This window comes from Rhincodon typus, chromosome 4 (genome assembly GCF_021869965.1).
Source record: "Rhincodon typus isolate 14 chromosome 4, sRhiTyp1.1, whole genome shotgun sequence".
In the NCBI taxonomy this organism is placed as follows: domain Eukaryota; kingdom Metazoa; phylum Chordata; class Chondrichthyes; order Orectolobiformes; family Rhincodontidae; genus Rhincodon; species Rhincodon typus.
The window spans coordinates 89950725-89969867 of record NC_063335.1 but is presented as its reverse complement, the minus strand read 5'-3'; the positions used below and the strand labels follow the sequence as shown (position 1 = coordinate 89969867).

Sequence of the window (19143 nt, the reverse complement as noted above, 5' to 3'; positions counted from 1 at the left end):
ATGATGCTGCTTGGCCTGCTGTGTTCATCCAGCTCTACACCTTGTTATCTCAGGAACTGCAGATGCTGGAGAATCTACCATCTCTGAGATAAATGCCAGCCAGGAGAAATCCCCAACTGACTTCCAGTAGTGCCAGGGAATCCTTCACATCTCAAGATGGCAGACAGACAGCTTTCATCAGAAAGGCAGCACATTCCCTCAGGGACTGCACTGGTACATTAGCCTAAGTCTCTACAGGGGGGGTTGGAACACACAAGATCAGACTCAAAAGCGAGGAAACTATCACCAAGGTTGTAGCTGGCACCTATAAATTGGAGCATGCTTAATTACCAGCGTGTCCTTCAATCTTTCCTCTGCCTCTCAATGGGGAGCACCTTCCTGCTGCTCCACCCAACAACCATCCCTTGCACATGTGGCAGAATGATTTGCAAAGGATTTTCTGTGCTAACAATGTCCAAGAACTAAGCTAGCAAAGCAGGCTTTACACCACCTCCATAGCCACATCCAACCCTACAGCAAGCCTATTACTCTGTGGCAAGTACACCCATTGTGCACTCAGCTGATCACTGACCCATTTTCAATATCTTCATTTGATGTTACAAAAGGTCAAGTTATTATTCAGCTTTTTATGGATTGTTGGCCAGACCCCATCTGAAGTACTGTATTCAGTTTTGGACACCAGACTTCAAGGAGGGATATACTTGACTTGCTGGGAATTCAGTGCAAATCACCAGAATTAACTAGGAGCTGAAACAGTTAGCCAAGGCTAAGAGGGTGATGATTGGTTGGCAAGATAACAGTCAGAGGTATAGAGTAATCAGCAGGGAACTATAGGCTCCCCAAGGACACAGGGGATTCAAAATGGGCACAAGGCTTAAACAGATACTATTTATTTGCAGGAAATGGATCCCTGCACATGAACATACATTGCTTCCAGCAAGCAGAAGTAAGCATGCTGCAAGCATTGCTGAAAAATCTTGAGTCTGTAAACACACTAACAACCAATTAAGATGTTCAGTTCAGCTTGCAATGGATTCATTTTATTTGATATTAGCTTTTCTATTCAGTCTAGGGATGTGGGTGTCACTTATTTATTGCCGATCCCTACTTGCAGTGGTGAGCTGCTGTTTTGAACTGCTCCAAGTCTGGGCACAAAGGCACACCCAGAGTGCTGTTAAGCGAGTTCCAGGGTTTTGATTCAGTGACACAGTAATGATACAGATCCAAGTAGGGATTGTGTTCCTAAACATCTCCCCCCTTGTCCTTCTTGACTGTAAAGATCACAGATTTGGAAGGTACTGTCAAAGGCAGCTGGGTGAGTCACTGCAGTAAACATTGGGCAAGGGAGTTAATGTTGAAGATGATAGATGCGGTGCCACTCAAATGGGCTACTTTGTCCTGGTTTGTGTCAAGCTTTCTGACTATTGTTAGAGCTGTATACCTCCAGGGAAGCTGAGTATTCCATCACACTCTTATCTCATACCTTGCAGATGGTGGAAAGGCATGGGCAGTCGGGGGCAGCATTCAGACTTGGCTATTAAGTGACAAGAAAAATTCATGCCACAACTGCCAGGCAATTACCATCTCCAACAAGTGAGATCTAACCATCACCGCTCAATATTCAATATTATAATCAGCACATCCCCAACGATCAATATTGTGGGGATTATCATTGACCAGAACTGAATTGAATTAGCCTATAATGTGGCTACAAGAGTAGGACAGAACCTAGGAATACTGCGCTGAGTAAATCAGCCCCTGACCTGCCAAAGCCAGTCCACCATTTACAAGGGCAAAGGTCTACAGTATGATGGAATTCTCCCTACACATAGGTGCATACAGTTCCAACAACACTCAAGCAGCCATCCAGATAAAAGCAGCCCAATTGACTAGAACTCCATCTACCACGTTCAGCACTCACCCCCTTCCCACTGCCAGTGGTAGTACTTGTTCTATCTACAAGATGCACTGCATTAACTCACTCGCGCCTCACAAAACCTGTGACATCCATCATCTTAAAAGGTCAAGGGCAATACAAACATGGGAACACTTAGCACTTGCAAGTCACTCTACAACCCACACATCAGCCTGACTTGTATTGCTTGCCATGCCTTCATCGTCACTGGGTCAAAATCCTGGAACAACCCCCTGAGCCACAATACAGTGGGTAACCATATTACATGGATTACAGTGGCTCAAGGCAGCAACTCACCTTCTCAAGGGCAATTACAATGGACAGTAAATTGCTAGTCAAGTCAGCAAAGCCCAAATCCTGAGAATGAATAAAACGAAAAGGTGGTGAGAATTCGTGGCTTAAGACCTGCTCCTGTAGGCAGAGTTACACAGTGGGGCCTGTCTGCTGCAGCAGGGAGAGTATATGCAAACCTCCACCCTTATTGAATTTTGAAGCCCTATTGTTCGCTCCATAGTGACACCTCTGTCAATTAGAGTTATCTTGCCCACCAACCAATACCCTTTTCTCCTGTAGTATAATTTATGATTGTTTGATATTCTTATGTCTGTCCTGACAAGTACAAGACAAAGAAGCTTCAGCATCATGTCTCTTGTTTCAGCAACATTCAGGTTGTGCTGCCAAGTGACTGCTAAATGCAGAGAAGTTAATTCCCCTCGGGAAAATCCAAAACAAAAATACCCTAATTGTAAGACGTTGTTAGGTCCAGAAACCGTTCTCAAACAAACAGGGCAGTGGAAATCTGGAACTTGTTCCTCCAAAATACTTTGAGCATTGGGTCAACTGAAACTTTCAAGACTAAGTCAATAGATTCTTGTTAGGAGCAAATTACTGCAAGATGTTGAATCTGTACTGAAAACAAATGCTGGAGATCACAGTGGGTCAGACAGCATGGTCCATGGATGCTCTAGCATTTGTTGTCTACAGATTCTTGTCAGGTATCATCCAACAGATGGAAAGCAAAGTCAAGCTGAAGTCATTAAAATACAGATCAGCCACAATCTAATTAAATGGTATAACAGGATTGAAGGGCCACTAGCCTACCCCATAATACACACTGTCCTTTGCAATATATTATCAAACTCTCCCAGGTCAGGTACAGCAAGATTTATATGCAAGGTCAAGCTCTCTTTACACTGCTGTCCAAAACTTACAACTCATTAAATAAAGCATGAGCTCATGCTTTATTTAATCTTTAACAAGCCAATATTCAGTGATGCACAATAAAGCAATTTATCATAATTTCTAACAAACACTCACCTTTGCTTCTCCAAAGACTATGTAGATGTCGGACACCGGACTCTTAAAAACGTCTGGCTTCGTTATAACAAAGAGGATGTTTTTAGACTTTCTGATTGTTATCCTAGTCACACCGTGTACTTGACGCAGCCCCAACTTGGACATAGCCTGGAATGGGAGCAGAGGAAAGAAAAAAGATAAAAGATAGAAACAGAGAGACACAGAGACACAGACGTGTTGGTTTGAATTAGACAAGGATGTGCAGAAGGGGAGAAGAAGAAATGAAATTATGTGGAGGGAAAGATGTTTGAGAGATGACAGGCATTGAGGAACAAGAGATTTAGCAGGGAGAAATAGAGAGAGAGGGGAAGACAAAAAAGGGAGAGAGAGGGGAATGCATACAGGAGTAAGTACAAGAATGAAAGATGCAGTAAGTGATATTGAGAGAGGGGCAAGAGTTTGACAGTGGGTGGGGGGGAAAAGACAGTCAGAGTGAAACAAAACAGCGTGAAGAAATAAGAAGAGAGAATGACAATTTGTTACAACACATTTTTAAAGACCTTGTGGAAGATTACTATTGATATTATCATTGGCTGGAAGCACTGCTTTCCTCGGAAGGTGAGGTTTATATTGGGTGTGAGAATGCGTGGCTAGGTTTAGAAACCACCAATATAAAAAAAAACTTGGCTTGCCAATGAATGACTGTTGTCACACTGTAACATTCTGTATCTCATTTATTTTCAAGAACAATTGTGACCCAATGCACTGAACTTGGTTCAGAACTTAGGTCATATCTCTGTATCTTAATGTGTAATGTGTTGTCATGTGAAGGGAGGAGTGCTTTCTTGTTAAACTGTAATCATGGTTTGATACAACTGATTAGCTTTCTAGACTAAGAATTGGGGAAAGTTACGAATTGGGAACTGGAGTCATGCGTAGATTAGATCATATTAAGCTAACTTTTTATTTTCCCAAGACACATTTGTGAACTGTCATGAACTTGAATGGAATTTACATTTTCATACCTGCCAAAGCACATGAGCTCTGCGCTGTTAGTCCAGTATATAAACTTCTAAACTGTCCTATCCATATTGTTTTGGATCTCATTCATGTCTGTAATTTTGACAATGCATCTTTTATCTCATACATCTTGTAAGTCCATCTATTTGTGGGGTATCTCTGCAAGATTACGCCACTCTTTTGACTCACCTTTCGTGCCTTCTTTTCACTACGGCTCTGCTTTGCTTTGCTGACAGGCTCATCGCCAATCCCAACTGCTTGGGCCAACTGCGACTGGAAGCAACAGATTTTAAAACAATAAAAAGAGAAAAGAGAGCCTTGTGATCAACATGCAAAGATCCCGAGAGAGCTACTGATCTCATTGATGAGAAAAAAGTATGTTGCAGAATGGAAAACACAGTCGACTCCCCAAGAGCCACAATAAAACACAAACCACTCAGGTAAAGTATAGGTGAGATACAAAGTAAAACTTCTTCTACAATATCCCTTCAAAAACATCAACGTTCGGCACGTAACTTGGTTAGAGTAAAACTCTTACCTTGACCTACCTTAAACATTCACAGCTCAATTTGGCTACATTCAGAGTATAGCATACAGTTCTATCATCACACTTTAAGATGTGGAGGGTGCAAAAATAGTTTACCAGGATCTTGCTTGGACTGAAGTCTATTAGCTATAAAGGAGTGTTTGGACAAACTTGGATTATTTTCACTAGAACATTGGAATTTGCGGGCCAACCTAATAGAAATATAAAATAATAAAAGAGCACAGAAAGGGTAGATAGTTGGAGTGTTTTCCCAGAATGGAAATGTCAAATACTAGGGGGCATAGGTTTAAGGTGAGGGGGTGAAAAAGTTTAAAGGCAATAGATGAGGCAAGACCTTTTTCAAAAAAGGAAAACACTGAGGGTAGTAGGTGCCTGGAATAAGCTGTCAGGGTGGGTGGTAGATCCAGAGACAACAGCAATGTTCAAGAGGCACAGAGACAGGCACATGAACAGGGAGGGAATTGTGGGATACATACCTTGTGCAGGCAGATGTACTTAGTTTAGAATGGCATTTGACAGATGCGGTGGACTGAAGGGCTTGTTCCCAGGATGCTTTATTCTATGTTAATATGAATTGGGACAAATTATGCCTCAGGTTAAAAAAGAAAGTCAGTAAAGAAGCCTGACAATGTAGTGTTTGAGAGGTGATGGTTCTGCTGTTTAGGAAAGGGATGAGAGGGAGACCAGGAAATTATATGCCAGTAAGCCTAACACCTGCTGGTGAGATGCTATTTGAGGGACAGGGAAATCCTTTTTAAACAAATTCACAGGAAGAAAAGAAAACTTAACCATAATACCCATCATGCTGTGTACAAATCAAACTCAAAAACAAAATCCTTTGCGCACATTTCAGTCTAAAGTTAACCCACTGCCTTGCAGAGATGCAATGCCAGGAAAAGCCACAGGAAAAATAAAGCAGAAGCAAGCAGGAGACACTGGTGTTTTGAATTGGAGCTCTAAGCCTTTGAATTAAAAACAGTACCATTTAGGACATTACAAATACTGCTTTCTGGGAGTTGTCAGCACACAGCTTCACAATAGAAAATTACCAGAGAAAGCAAAAAACAGATGATTGGTTTTCTGGACAGAGTGAATTCATGATCTGAACAGAAGGCACAAACATAACTAGGTATTAAGCTTCTTTTAAAGCTTGATAGGATGGTGTGTCTTGTCAAAATAGCAAATAAACCTCTGTGCATGAAAAGATTGTATAAGATTGAATGCAGAGATCTTTGCTGCAGCCAGGAGAGATTGGCACATGGTGAAGGAAAGGAGAAGTAGGTAAGTTTTTAAATCAAATCTGACCAAGTGTCACAAGTACAGTCTGCTACTAATGGGTGCTGAGATTACCAGTACCTACTGGACAAGCCATATACACACTGTGGCTACAGCAGTAGATCAGAGCCAAGGAATTCCACAGCAAGTTACTTACTTTCAAAGCCTGTCCACAGGCACAAATCAGGAGGGTGATGAAATACTCCCCAGTTTTCTCCAGCAACACTCAAGTAACTCCACACCATCCAGGACAAGGGACTCCACTGTTTGCTACCTCATGCATCACTTAACACTTTAGTTTTAATTCATTCAGGAACGTTGGAGTTGCTGGCTCAGCCAGTGTTTATTGGCAATCCCTAATTGCCCAGAGGGCAGCTAAGGGTCAAACAATTTGCTGTCAGTCGTAGGCCGGACCAGGTGAGGATGGCAGATTTTGTTCCCTAAAAAGGCCTTAATAAACCAGATGGGTTTTTATGGCAGTGGTCACATGGTCACCATTAGACTCGCTTTCAAAGACAGAATTTTAGTAAATTCAAGTTTCACTAGCTGCCAAAAGGGGAGACAGGAGGCTGGACTTTCTGCCCCACGAGGGGTGGAAACCTCATTCTGGGGCAAACATTCTTTCCCGGGGTGAGACTCCCGTGGGCTTTTGGCAGAGGGTGAAGGGGGGTGGGGGTTGTGAATAAAGTGTGGAATGTGGACCACAAAGCTCCATATCATTCAGCTTTGTAAAAGGAGCCTCACAGTGATAGTCTATAAATTGCTAGAGTCTAAATAAGCATAGGGCGATGAGCACAATATTTTCAGCTGATCAAGGAAATTGTAAAGGCTTCATCCCTAACAAAACTGATTTATTCTTTAGGAGGTTATATAAAAGTAGTGGATAGGGAAATGCCTATCCAAGTTACTTATATGGGCTTCCAGAAGGCATGTAGTAAAGTCTGTGTAAGAGACTGTTGGCTGAAAACATGCCATGTCATATCCTGCAAGAACATATACTGGGGTCTCACCAATTCACTGTAGTTTGAGAATGAGAGAGAAATTTGCAAACAGGCCAGTAAGAATAGACAAAATTCCAAGCAGTACAGGTGAAACCATCAAATTACAGAATATATTTGGAAAGCAAATGGACAAAACTGTGACAAATGACTAAAAATTAGAGCAGGAACTTACAGGATGGAAATCGGGAAGCATTTTTGTTATCCAAAGAGATAAAGGTAGGTATATAGAGTTAAGACGAAGATCAGCCAAGATCTCACAATGTCAGAACAAGCTCAAGGTGTTAAACAATCTATTCCTGTTCCTATCTGGGAATCTGACAAAATGAACAAACGAAGTGCCCACTGTGTTCAGATGGGAAGATCCGAGTAAGAGATACTGCTGTTTTGCCACCTCCCACCAATTTAACCCAGAGTAGGAAGGCGTTCCTACCAAGTCTGACCGAGGATGTATAGGAAAATGTAAGGGGAGATGTAGAAGGCGAGGGCAGTCATACCAGCTAGATAACAGAGGAGAGATGTTAAAGGGCAATGGTGTGGTCATACAAGGCCATGGAGAGGTCAACAAGAATGTAGGAGGATAGTGCATTACAGTCACAGACATGGTAATTTGTGGCTTGACTAGACCCTTTTCTATGCTGTGAAAGGAGTGCTGTAGTCTGGAGTCACATGTAGGCCTGATTTCCTTTCCTAAAAGGACATTAGTGAACCAGACGGATTTTTACTACAATGATCTCATTTCCGTCATTAGACTGCTGGTTCCACATTTTTTTTTTGTATTGTTTGCATTCTGCCATGACCTGTGTCAGCAGAACATTACCTCGGTTTGTGGATTACTAGCCCCATGCCAATACCACCACCTTGCTTAGATGGAGGCTGAAATCACGAAGGATGAGAAGTTATTCTGTGCAGAGGCTGAAGAGAGAAAGCAGGGAGAAACTTGGCATTGGATGCGAGTGAGCAGTAGAGAATGAAGATTTTAAAAAGCACAACACAATAGGCAAGTTGCTTAAAAGGAAAGGAAGGTGCCAGATAAGTTTTGGGGCGGGGGGGGGGGGGGGGGGTGACGGGGACATGATTGTGAAGTTTGTTAATAAAGGGCCACAATATTTTGGCATCATGCACAGACTGTCAGAGGCAGTTTTGTGCTAACTGAAAGTCATGTATCTGGAGGTAACTTGGGTTAGGCAGCCTGGACCTAACAGGTCAGTGGCCACATCCCTGTACAGTCTCAGCCTTTATAGCATGGATCCTCAACCCCAGATAATTTGTTACTGCTTGGACTGTACAGAACCCAGTAGCGGGCGTGCTCGCTGATAGGAGAAGCTTTCAGTAGAGATGGGCTTTAAGAGTAATGCAGGTGAGCCTGAGGTATACTGTGATGTACCAGTCATCTCAGTAATTCTGTGACAGAGATTTTACATGAAAATTGGTTCTAAAAGTGGCTTAGAAATATACGTGACCATCTTCCAGTGTACAATATTGATAGGGATTCTATGAATATTTACAGTGTGGAAGCAGGCCATTCGGCCCATCAAGTCCACACCAACCCTCCGAACAGCATCCCACCCAGACCCACCCCTACTCTAAGCCTGCATTTCTCATCCTAGATGCTATGGACAATTTAGCACGGCCAATCCCCCTAACCTACACTGACACGAGGAGAATGTCCGAACTCCCCACAGACAGTTGCCAGAGTCTGGAATCGAACCTGGGTCCCTGGCGCTGTGAGGCAGCAGTGCTAACCACCGAGCCACGGTGTTTAGGTTTGAAGAAACACCTGGAAGGTTTGCTTGAGCTTATTTGAGAAGAAAAACTCCTACAAAAACATTTTCCCCTCGGTTTCCTACACTGTTACAAGTTGTCACAATATGCCACTTTTCAAACATAAAATTAAGTGGCACAGTTTTAAGGGGAGGGGCAGATGCAGAGCAACCTGGGGGCTCACACGTACACCATCTTTGGAATAAAAAAAGGACAAACTGAGAAGTCATACATTTTGGTCAAGTCATTCATATCCCTGGACTTCACAAATAGAATCCAAGTACAAAAGCAAAGAAGTTATGCGAAACCTTTATAAATCACTGCTTAGGCCCCAAGAATATGCAGCTAATCCTGGCCACCACAGAAAGGACATCATTCATTAAAATTTAAAAATAGGGATATGGGATTTCATATACACGAGGCAAAAAAAGACAGGTTCTCAATACAGGGAAATTTAACAAGATTTAGTAAAATAGGTATTCAGAAGTTAGGAACAATGGAGATAGACTAAATAGGGAACTGGTTCCAGCAGCCATAGGCTCAGTAACCATTAAAACAGCAAGGGAAGACAAGATGGTTTAACTTTTTACGATACACTATGTTATGATTTGGAATGTGCTACCTCACGAGGACAGTAGATAGAGAATTACTAAAACTTCCAATAGGAAATTGGATTAATACTTTAAAGAGAAAAATTTGCAGGAGCGTGGGAAGAGAAGTGAAAGTATTTGGTTGGCTGCAGCAAAAACAGACAGACAACCGTCTGAATCACTTTCTCACGCACTTATTAATTCTGAGATGATGAAAGAGGACCTTCAGTTTATCTGGAGAAACTAGAGTAAACCCTGCAATTGTTTTCCTTAAAATGGAGAAAGGCTCTTTGGCCATTGCAACACCCGTGCTGGGGAAACGTATGGAACTATAATCACCATACCTTCCCTTTCACTGTCAAAATCCTGGAACTCCCTTCCTAACATCATTGCAGGTCTATCTACAGCACATGAAATGCAGCAGTTCAAGGGAGTTGCTCACCACCACCTTCAAGCGCAATTAGGGATGGGCAACAAACGCTGGCCTAGCCAGAGATGCTCACATCCCTTTGAATGAATAAAAGTGCTCCTCCCTTGTGTTATGGTGTCAATAAATGCAGTCTGCTCAAAGAGTCATGTAAATTTTCCCACTCAAGGAGGAAAAAAAAGGTTGTTGGGACACCACTTCCGGGACAGCGAACGCCATCAACACCGGCACCGGCGCAACTCTGCCAGACGCTGCTCCGCCCACCATCGACACCAACCCGCCCATCAGCTCCACAGCCAGCAGCTCCAGAAGAGACAGTAGCACCCAGCCCTGCCGAGTCTTCACCATCCCCCCCAGACCTCCCCCTTACTGAGGGCAAACGGTCAGTCCTCAGTAAAGGGCTCACCTTTGTCCCCATCCACCCACACATCAACAAATACCGCTCACACTTGGACGTTGAACAGTTTTTCCGCCACCTCCGCGCTTACTTCTTCAACCGTGAGCCTAACCCTCCCTCTACTGACCCCTTCTCCCGCCTCCAACACACGCCCTCCTCCTACCCTCCCTCAACCTCCATCTCCAACTGCAGGCACGACATCGATCGCCTCAACCTCTCCCACGCAGAACGTGCAGCCCTCCGCTCCAATCCCAACTTCACCATAAAACCCGCGGACAAGGGAGGCGCAGTTGTAGTATGGCACACTGACCTCTACATCGCCGAGGCCAGACGCCAGCTCTCACCTCCTCCTCCCGCCCCCTTGATCATGATCCCACCCCAGACCACTATCATCTTCCAAACCATCCACAATCTCATCACCTCAGGTGACCTCCCACCCACAGCCTCCAACCTCATCATTCCCCAACCCCGCACCGCCCACTTCTATCTCCTTCCCAAAATCCACAAACCTGACTGCCCTGGTCGACCCATTGTCTCCGCCTGCTCCTGCCCCACCGAACTTATCTCCACCTATCTATACTCCATTTTCTCCCCCTTGGTCCAGCAACTCCCCGCCTACGTCCGTGACACCATCCATGCCCTCCACCTCCTCCAAAACTTCCAAATCCCCGGTCCCAAACACCTCATCTTTACCATGGACGTCCAGTCCCTATACACCTGCTTTCCCCATGCAGATGGCCTAAAGGCCCTCCGCTTCTTCCTGTCCCGCAGGCCCGACCAGTCCTCCTCCACTGACGCCCTCATCCTCAACAACTCCTCTTTCAATTCCTCCCACTTCCTACAGACAAAGGGGGTGGCCATGGGTACCCGCATGGGCCCAAGCTATACCTGCCTCTTTGTAGGTTACGTGGAACAATCCCTCTTCCGTACCGACACTGGCCCTAAACCCCACCTCTTCCTCCATTACATTGGATGACTGTATCGGCACCGCCTCGTGCTCCCACAAGGAGCTCGAACAGCTCATCCACTTCACCAACACCTTCCACCCCAACCTTAAGTTCACCTGGACCATCTCTAATACCTCCCTCTCCTTCCTGGACCTCTCTATTTCCGTCTCTGGCAACCACCTGGAAACCGATATCCATTTCAAGCCCACCGACTCCCACAGCTACCTACAATACACATCCTCCCACCCACCTTCCTGCAAAAACGCCATCCCCTATTCCCAATTCCTTCGCCTCCACCGCATCTGCTCCCAGGATAAGGCATTCCACTCCCGAACATCTCAGATGTCCTCGTTTTTCAAGGACTGCAACTTCCCCCCCCACCTCAGTGGTCGAGAACGCCCTCGACCGTGTCTCCCGCAACTCATCCCTCACACCCCCTCCCCGCAATAACAACCAAAACAGAATCCCCCTCGTCCTCATGTACCACCCCACCAACCTCTGGATCCAACGCATCATCCTCCGACACTTCCGCCATCTGCAATCCAACACCGCCAAAGACATTTTTCCCTCCCCACCCTTATCTGCTTTCTGGAGGGACCACTCTCTCCGTGACTCCCTTGTCCGCTCCACACTCCCCTCCAGCCCCACCACACCCAGCACTTTCCCTGCAACCACAGGAAGTCCTACACCTGCCCCTACACCTTCCCCCTCACCCCCATCCCAGGCACCAAGAAGACTTTCTACATCAAGCAGATGTTCACCTGCACATCTGCTAATGTGGTATACTGTATCCGCTGTACCCGGTGTGGCTTCCTCTACATCGGGGAAACCAAGTGGAGGCTTGGAGATCGCTTTGCAGAACACCTATGCTTGGTTCGCACTAAACAACTGCACCTCCCAGTCGCAAACCATTTCAACTCCCCCTCCCATTCCTCGAACGACATGTCCATCCTGGGCCTCCTGCAGTGCCACAACGATGCCACCCGAAGGTTGCAGGAACAGCAACTCTTATTCCGCTTGGGAACCCTGCAGCCCAATGGTATCAATGTGGACTTCACAAGCTTCAGAATCTCCCCTCCCCCTACCGCATCCCAAAACCAGCCCAGCTCGTCCCTGCCTCCCTAACCTGTCCTTCCTCCCACCTCAAGCCCCACCCCCAGTTCCTACCTACTAACCTAACCTCATCCCGCCCCCTTGACCTGTCCATCCTCCCTGGACTGAGCTATCCCCTCCCACCTCCCCACCTACACTCACCTTTACTGGCTCCATCCCCGCCTCTTTGACCTGTCTGTCTCTTCTCTATCCATCTTCTATCCGCCTCACCCTCTCTCCCTATTTATTTCAGAATCCCCTTCCCCTCCCCCATTTCTGAAGAAGGGTCTAGGCCCGAAACGTCAGCCTTCCTACTCCTCTGATGTTGCTTGGCCTGCTGTGTTCATCCAGCTCTACACCTTGTTATCTAAGGTTGTTGGGACTAACTGAATAGTATGTTTTAAGAAGAGGTACCACAAGCACAGCTCACTGAAAAGTCTCCACGTGTGGTTTATGATGGTACGAAAACTTCAGCCTGAATTTTTCCATTTTGGCAAGAATGGTACCAGCTTTGTTTGTTGGGTGAGGGAGATACAATCTAACTTGCAGAGTCAACCATGTGTGTTCAAGTACCGCTGTCCTCAGTTCGATCATATTTTTGCCAGTGAGATGTCCAAAACATGGTTGGTGCACTTCAAACTTGGTAGAAGGTCGAAATCAGTCAGACCTCTTTGGAGAGGTTTGATAACTTTTTTGGGGAGAAGCATAATAACCATCTCAAAAATTGTCTCAGTGCATCTTTGGGAGTGGTCAAGCACTCTTTAGCATTGTTAAAAGTAGATTTGATGGTGTTAAAATAAAAGTGTATAAAATCAACAGAATGGTCAAACTCTTTGGAACTATCAAAGGGCACCAAACGTTCATTAAAAATCTCTCTTTAAATAGTTGAAAAAACATTTTTTAAAAAAAAAAACAAACAATACATACTACTTCATTCTACCCGTTGACACAGGCCTGAGCACCGCCAATGTAGGACTAGTGTTGCCTGAACAATCTCAATCTATTATACAGTCAGGAACCTGTCACTTCATAGTTTGATTGACAGCTCCAAGTGTTTATAAAGTCTTAGAAGCAGGACGAGGAATATAAATACTTCTTACTGTAATTTAAGTAGTTGAAGGAAGTTAAGCATAGTAAATGGGATCTTTATCAATTGGGTGTTTTTTAAACAAGCAAATTCATAACCTCAGTGTGCCCATAGAGGATACTGGGTGAATTGACATGGACAGTGTAACAGCAATGGATACTGGGTGAGGGGGAAAATGGGTTGACATAATATTTGCAACGGTCTATAAAATTCATTAATGTCTTGGGGGATGGGTAGAGGAGCCCAGGTTTTCAGAGGGGGTGATGGCCTATGGGGGTGTGGTGTGCAGAGACTGAGATAGCATGAGTTGGTACAGATGTGACACAGGGAGTGAGGGAGAGTGGTGTATAAGGTCCGAAGAACTATTCTTAACGATTTATTCTTTCACTCAGTGCTGAGGCACTGAGGTGAACCTTTTCCACAGCCTGCCTTCGCAGTCAGCAGCCCCTGTAGCTTCCACCGAAGACCTTCTGGGGCAGTCCAACCTCACAGAAATGAAACAAAATTCTAAACTTCCAGGCACTTTTTCCCCCGACAAGTTTGTAAAGAGCTGGGAATTGTTATGACCCTGCACTCCTGACCTGGCAGCAAACATTTGGGCCATTGCGTCAGGTTTGGAGCAACATAAACCAGTGGAATGTATGGAGCACGGAATGGAAAATAACCACAACTCCTGTTAAAAAAGATCTACGACAAGCCTATAAATACTGGTTAACGAGTGCCAAAAAACCACTTTGAGTGAGGAGATGCAACACCAAATCATCTTCCCCATCTCAGCTCTGACAAATGACACGTGTTTCACTACAAAGGCATTCACAAATCAACAAAAGTCCAAGTCAGCATTTGCCCAAGCATGCTGAGGGCAGTCATTATCACCTCATCTTTGGAGTTCAGCCCCTTGTCCATATTTGGACTAAGACTACAATGTGGTCAGCAGCTGAGTGCCCTTGGTGTCAGCAGACAGGCTATTGCTGAGCAAGTGCCACTTGATAATACTGTAGTTTACACCTTCTATCACTTCACTAATGACTTCCTCCATGCATTTTAACTGATGTTTTCTGCAGATATTTTTAGCATTCTGTTGAACAAGTCAACTTAACGCAAATACAAGGAGTACTTCAAATCAATATGCAGTGTAAGCACATCGCTACTGGGAACTACAAAGACTTCCACAAATTAATGCCTTTGCAGCCTATGACTCCACATCCAAAAGCTCAAATAATTGTACCTAATTATATCAGCCTGTGTTTACTACTCAAAATATCACAACTGTTAAGTTATCATGATTTTGCACGATAATGAATAGGAACACATTTAAAATTCTTCAAAAGAAGATTTGCATACAAGATGGCTACTCCCAGGATGCCATCAGCAATTTTCATGGCTGAGGGCTAAACTTTAGAATGGGAGCACAGGCTAGAGATCCAAACTCCAACCATATTGGAGGTGGCAACTGCTAGGGCTATTCAGAAAAACTTTCACAAACCTGTTCTTGTCCAGCTATTGGAACCGGGGCCACAGGCTCCTCAAGTTCGGGCACTGAATCATCGCTGTCTGATTCGTTGCAAGACCCTGGGTAACACAAAGCAGCGGCATTAAGCAAGGCAACTTCACTTTTACAGGCACATCAAAAATATTCACAGAATGAGAAACAATAGAGAATCCTCTGAACTGCCTCAGAAAGGGATATACTTGAATATTTGTCAGCGCCTCAGCCAAACTTTATCGCCATGGACCGTTAGTTCGAGGAAGACAAGGAATTTGTTCAGCACTCTACCTACTACGATATCATAAAGGTCTCCTTCAATGATATCATAATGATCTTATTTACTCAAATTCCTTTTCTCAACTCTTCCTCTGTACTCTTTCACTTGTTATTTTTATAATTGGTTTCCGCTTACAACTAGGTTCAATATCCAGAATGAATGCACCTAACAAGCTCCTGAACCAGTCACCTCTAGAAACAGTAGGGAATGGGAACAGGCCATTCAACCCCTTGAGCCCATATTCAATTACAGCCTACCTCAAATCTGACCATTTGCCTTCACTTCATATGTCTTGTCACCTTTAACCATCAAACATTTATCAGATATGGTAAGAATTTTAAAGGAGAAAAAAGAGAAGCAGAGATGTTTATGGAGTGAATTACAGTAGAGGCCTAGGAAGCTGAAGACACAACCACAAAAAGGTGGAACCATCGAATAGGCAGTGTTAGCAGTGACATGGGCCTCAAGACAGAAGCTCATCTTACATAATGGCAGTAGTTCTCAAAATGGCAGTCCATAAGCCCCTGGGAATCTATAAGAGACTTTCATTAATCTCTTGGGGGGTGGTGCTAGAGATCAACAGAACAGTGGGGAAAACAAAGGAAAATGGACAAAAAAAAAAGCAAGCAACCAGCTTTGTATAAATTAAAATTAGTCCTGGAAGAGTAACTGACATGATGTTCAGTCCCAAACCTAATATCTGCTCAGCCTTCATGGTGACAACACCCTGTTGGTTTTCAACGAGTTTCACATTTGCCTTCTCCCTCTAACTTCACACCAAAAAGGTGCAAGCCAGTTACCCCTGTGATACCAGCATGCATTCAATTTGGACTGATGCAGTGAGCAAGTACCATTATTAAACAACCTGGCCCAGTCAGTATTTTCTCTTCGTGTTGAATTCCACTTGTTGATTTTACTTTTGTTAGCGGTTGGTTCGACTTAAAATTTTCCACCATCATGTTGCAATATGTCATATTCCTTGTATGATTAAATAACACTAAGAAACTGTGTGGGCTGGCTATGTGCAGATCTGTAAACCATTTATGAGGATGTCTTACTTGATTGAATACTTCATGACAGAACTGGAGGAGGCTTGTCTGTCTGTTTCAAGAAAGACTTTTTCCAAATTCAAATAATAACCTACTTTAAGCCTGCTGAACATCCAAATATAGAGTGCTCTGTTGTAAATACAGAGTTAGTAAATAGCTATTGCAGTGGATGCAGCCTAAGAACTGATTGAATAGGTTATGCCATTAACAGGCACTCTTTAATCACATTAACAAGCCAGTCATTACACACTGCTACATTTACAGGGTCACACTTATCCTTTTCTCTGGTCCATCTCACCAATGTCTACATCAGTCTAATTGCTATTCTAAGCAAATAAAAATTTTCTTAAAGACAATATTAAAGCACTCTATATACATGCAGTGCTTTCACATTATGCACATTACATACCATTATAATTTAAATTGCGGTTGATGAATACTAACCAATTTGAAAGGGAATCCTTCAATGAAAAACAATTTACAAAGCACTGTAATTTGACACCGAAGGTAGCGTACAATCCGATTCAGCTTCAGGTTTGTAAGGAAGCAGAATTGGGTGACAGTTGGCAACAGAGCAGGAGGACCCAGCCAGCCCCAGCTTACCTATCAATTCATCCACTTAGTTTCTTCAGAAAGAATGCAAATTAAATCCTGGTGCAACCACCACTCCAATGAAAGCTCATCCTGGCAAAAGATATTTTCTAAATGTTGGAATACTTGAGTGAAGCTTGCCCTGATAGCTGCTTAAACAGGGTTTTATCCAGTGCTCCCCTATTCTAGTCTCCTTGTAGTAGTGGTGCCCTGGAATACCTAGTGCCATCTAAGATTAGCCACCTCCTTTCTAGGCTAAAGAGCCCACATCTCTGCAGTGTTTTCAGTGTAACTCAGACCTTTGAAACCAGGGTGATGACTGGACACAGTATTGCAGATGAAATGTTAAGTGCATTAAATTGAGACATTGTCAATTGGCCTAGAAACATACCACCTCTGCAGTCTGATGTTTCAGTGGTACATGTTAAATGTCAAATCTAGTTTCACCCCAGCTCCCTTTTGCAAATGTACCATTAGTACTGAAAAACCAACTCTAACCTAAGAGTGCCAAGAGTAAGAGCGACCTATAAAGCAGATTCACCATATTACATCAATCCCAACCAGTGTTAATGCAGTCTTACAGAACCATACAGCTTGGAAACAGACCCTTTGATCCAATCAGTCCATACCAAACATAATCCTAAACTAAACTAGTCCCACCTGCCTTCTCCTGGCCCTATCCATCCAAACCTTTCCTATTCACGTATTTATCCAAATGTCTCTGAAACGTTGTTATTGTACCCGCATCCACTACTTCCTGAGGAAGTTCATTCCACACACAAACCACCCTGTATAAAAATTTGCCTCATGTCTTTTTAAAATCTCTCTCCTTTCACCTAAAAAATGTGTCCCCTCGTCTTGAAATTCCCCATCTTAGGGAAAAGACAATTACCATCAACGCTATCTCTCCTTCTCATTATTTTATAAACTTCTATCAAGTCACCCCTCAACCTCCTACACTCCAGTGAAAAAAGTCCCAGCCTATCCAGCCTTTCTTTATAACTCAAACATTCCATACCTGGCAACATCCTGGTAAATCTCTTCTGAACCCTCTCCAGCTTGATAATATCCCTCCTACAACTGGACAACAAAAACTGGACACAGTATTCCAGAAGGGGCCTCACCAAAGTCCTGTACAACTTCAGCATAATGTCCGAACTCCTATACTCAAAAGGATTGAACAGTGAAGGCAAGCATACAAAATGCCTTTTTAACCACCCTGTCTGTGACGCAAACTTTAAAGAATTACATACCTGCACCCTTAGGTCCCTCTGTTCTACAACACTACCCAAGGTCCTACCATTAATTGTATAATCCCTACTCTTGTTGTTGTACCAAAATGCAATACCTCATATTAATCCAGATTGAACTCCACCTGCCATCTTTCAGCCAGTTGACCCATTCGATCAAGATCCTTTGTAATCTCAGAAAACCTTCTTCACTGTCTACTATGCCACTAATTTCAGTGTCATCCGCAAACTTACTAACTGTGCCTTCTATATCCTTATCCAAATCATTTATGTAAATGACAAACAGAGGACCCAGAACCAATTCTTGTGGAACACAGTTGGTCACAGGCCTCCAGTCTGAAAAGCAACACTCCACCATTACTCTGTCTCCAGCCATTAAGTCAAATATGTATCCATTTGACAAGCTCACCCGAATCCCATGTGATCTAATTTTACTAACTGGTCCATCATGCAGAATCTTGTCAAAGGCTTTACTGAAATTCAAGTAAACAATGTCTACTGCTCTGCCATCAATTTTTTTTTTTGGTAACTTCCTCAAAAAAAACATAAATCAAGTTTGTGAGACACTATTACAAAACAATGCTGACTAACCCTAATCAATTTTTGCCTCTCTAAACGTCCAAAAATCTGATTTTTATAATCACCTCCAACAATTTACCCATAACCGAAGTCAGACTCACAGGTCTATAGTTCCCTGGTTTCTCCTTGCAAGCTTTTTTAAGCAAAGGCACAACATGAGCCACCCCAGTTACAGATGATGCAAATATTTCTTCAAGGGGTCTCGTAATTTGCTCCCTTCCTTCCCGCAACATTCTGGGATACATTAGATCAGGTCCTGGAGATTTATGAACCTGTATATTCCCCAAGATCTCCTGAACTACTCCTTCTGTAATGTGAACTGTTTTAAAACATCAAAAAAAAGTTTATTTCTCTGTGTTCTCTAGACTCCATTTCTTTCTCCACAATAAAAACTGACAAAATATTCATTTAGTATCTCTCCCATCTCCTGGTTCAACACAAAGACTACATCTCTGATCTTTAATAGGCCCTACCCTCTTAATCTTGATCTTGATCTTTTGAGGTTCTAGTAAAGAATAAAAAATAATCTTTTTTTTTATATATATAATATATT

The 19143-nt window shown here is 43.5% G+C and overlaps 1 protein-coding gene across 1 annotated transcript in view; it reads right to left on the bottom strand.

Moving 5' to 3' along the window:
• Positions 1-19143, bottom strand: part of LOC109915847 (nascent polypeptide-associated complex subunit alpha-like) — a 68229-nt gene that overhangs the window by 7151 nt on the left and 41935 nt on the right. Inside the window, exons 3-5 of the mRNA XM_048596165.1 lie at positions 14842-14927; positions 4421-4504; positions 3233-3379 (exon numbers count right to left, since the gene is read on the bottom strand). Of these exons, the coding sequence (XP_048452122.1) occupies positions 3233-3379; positions 4421-4504; positions 14842-14927 (317 nt within the window). The remainder of the gene's footprint in view (positions 1-3232; positions 3380-4420; positions 4505-14841; positions 14928-19143) is intronic.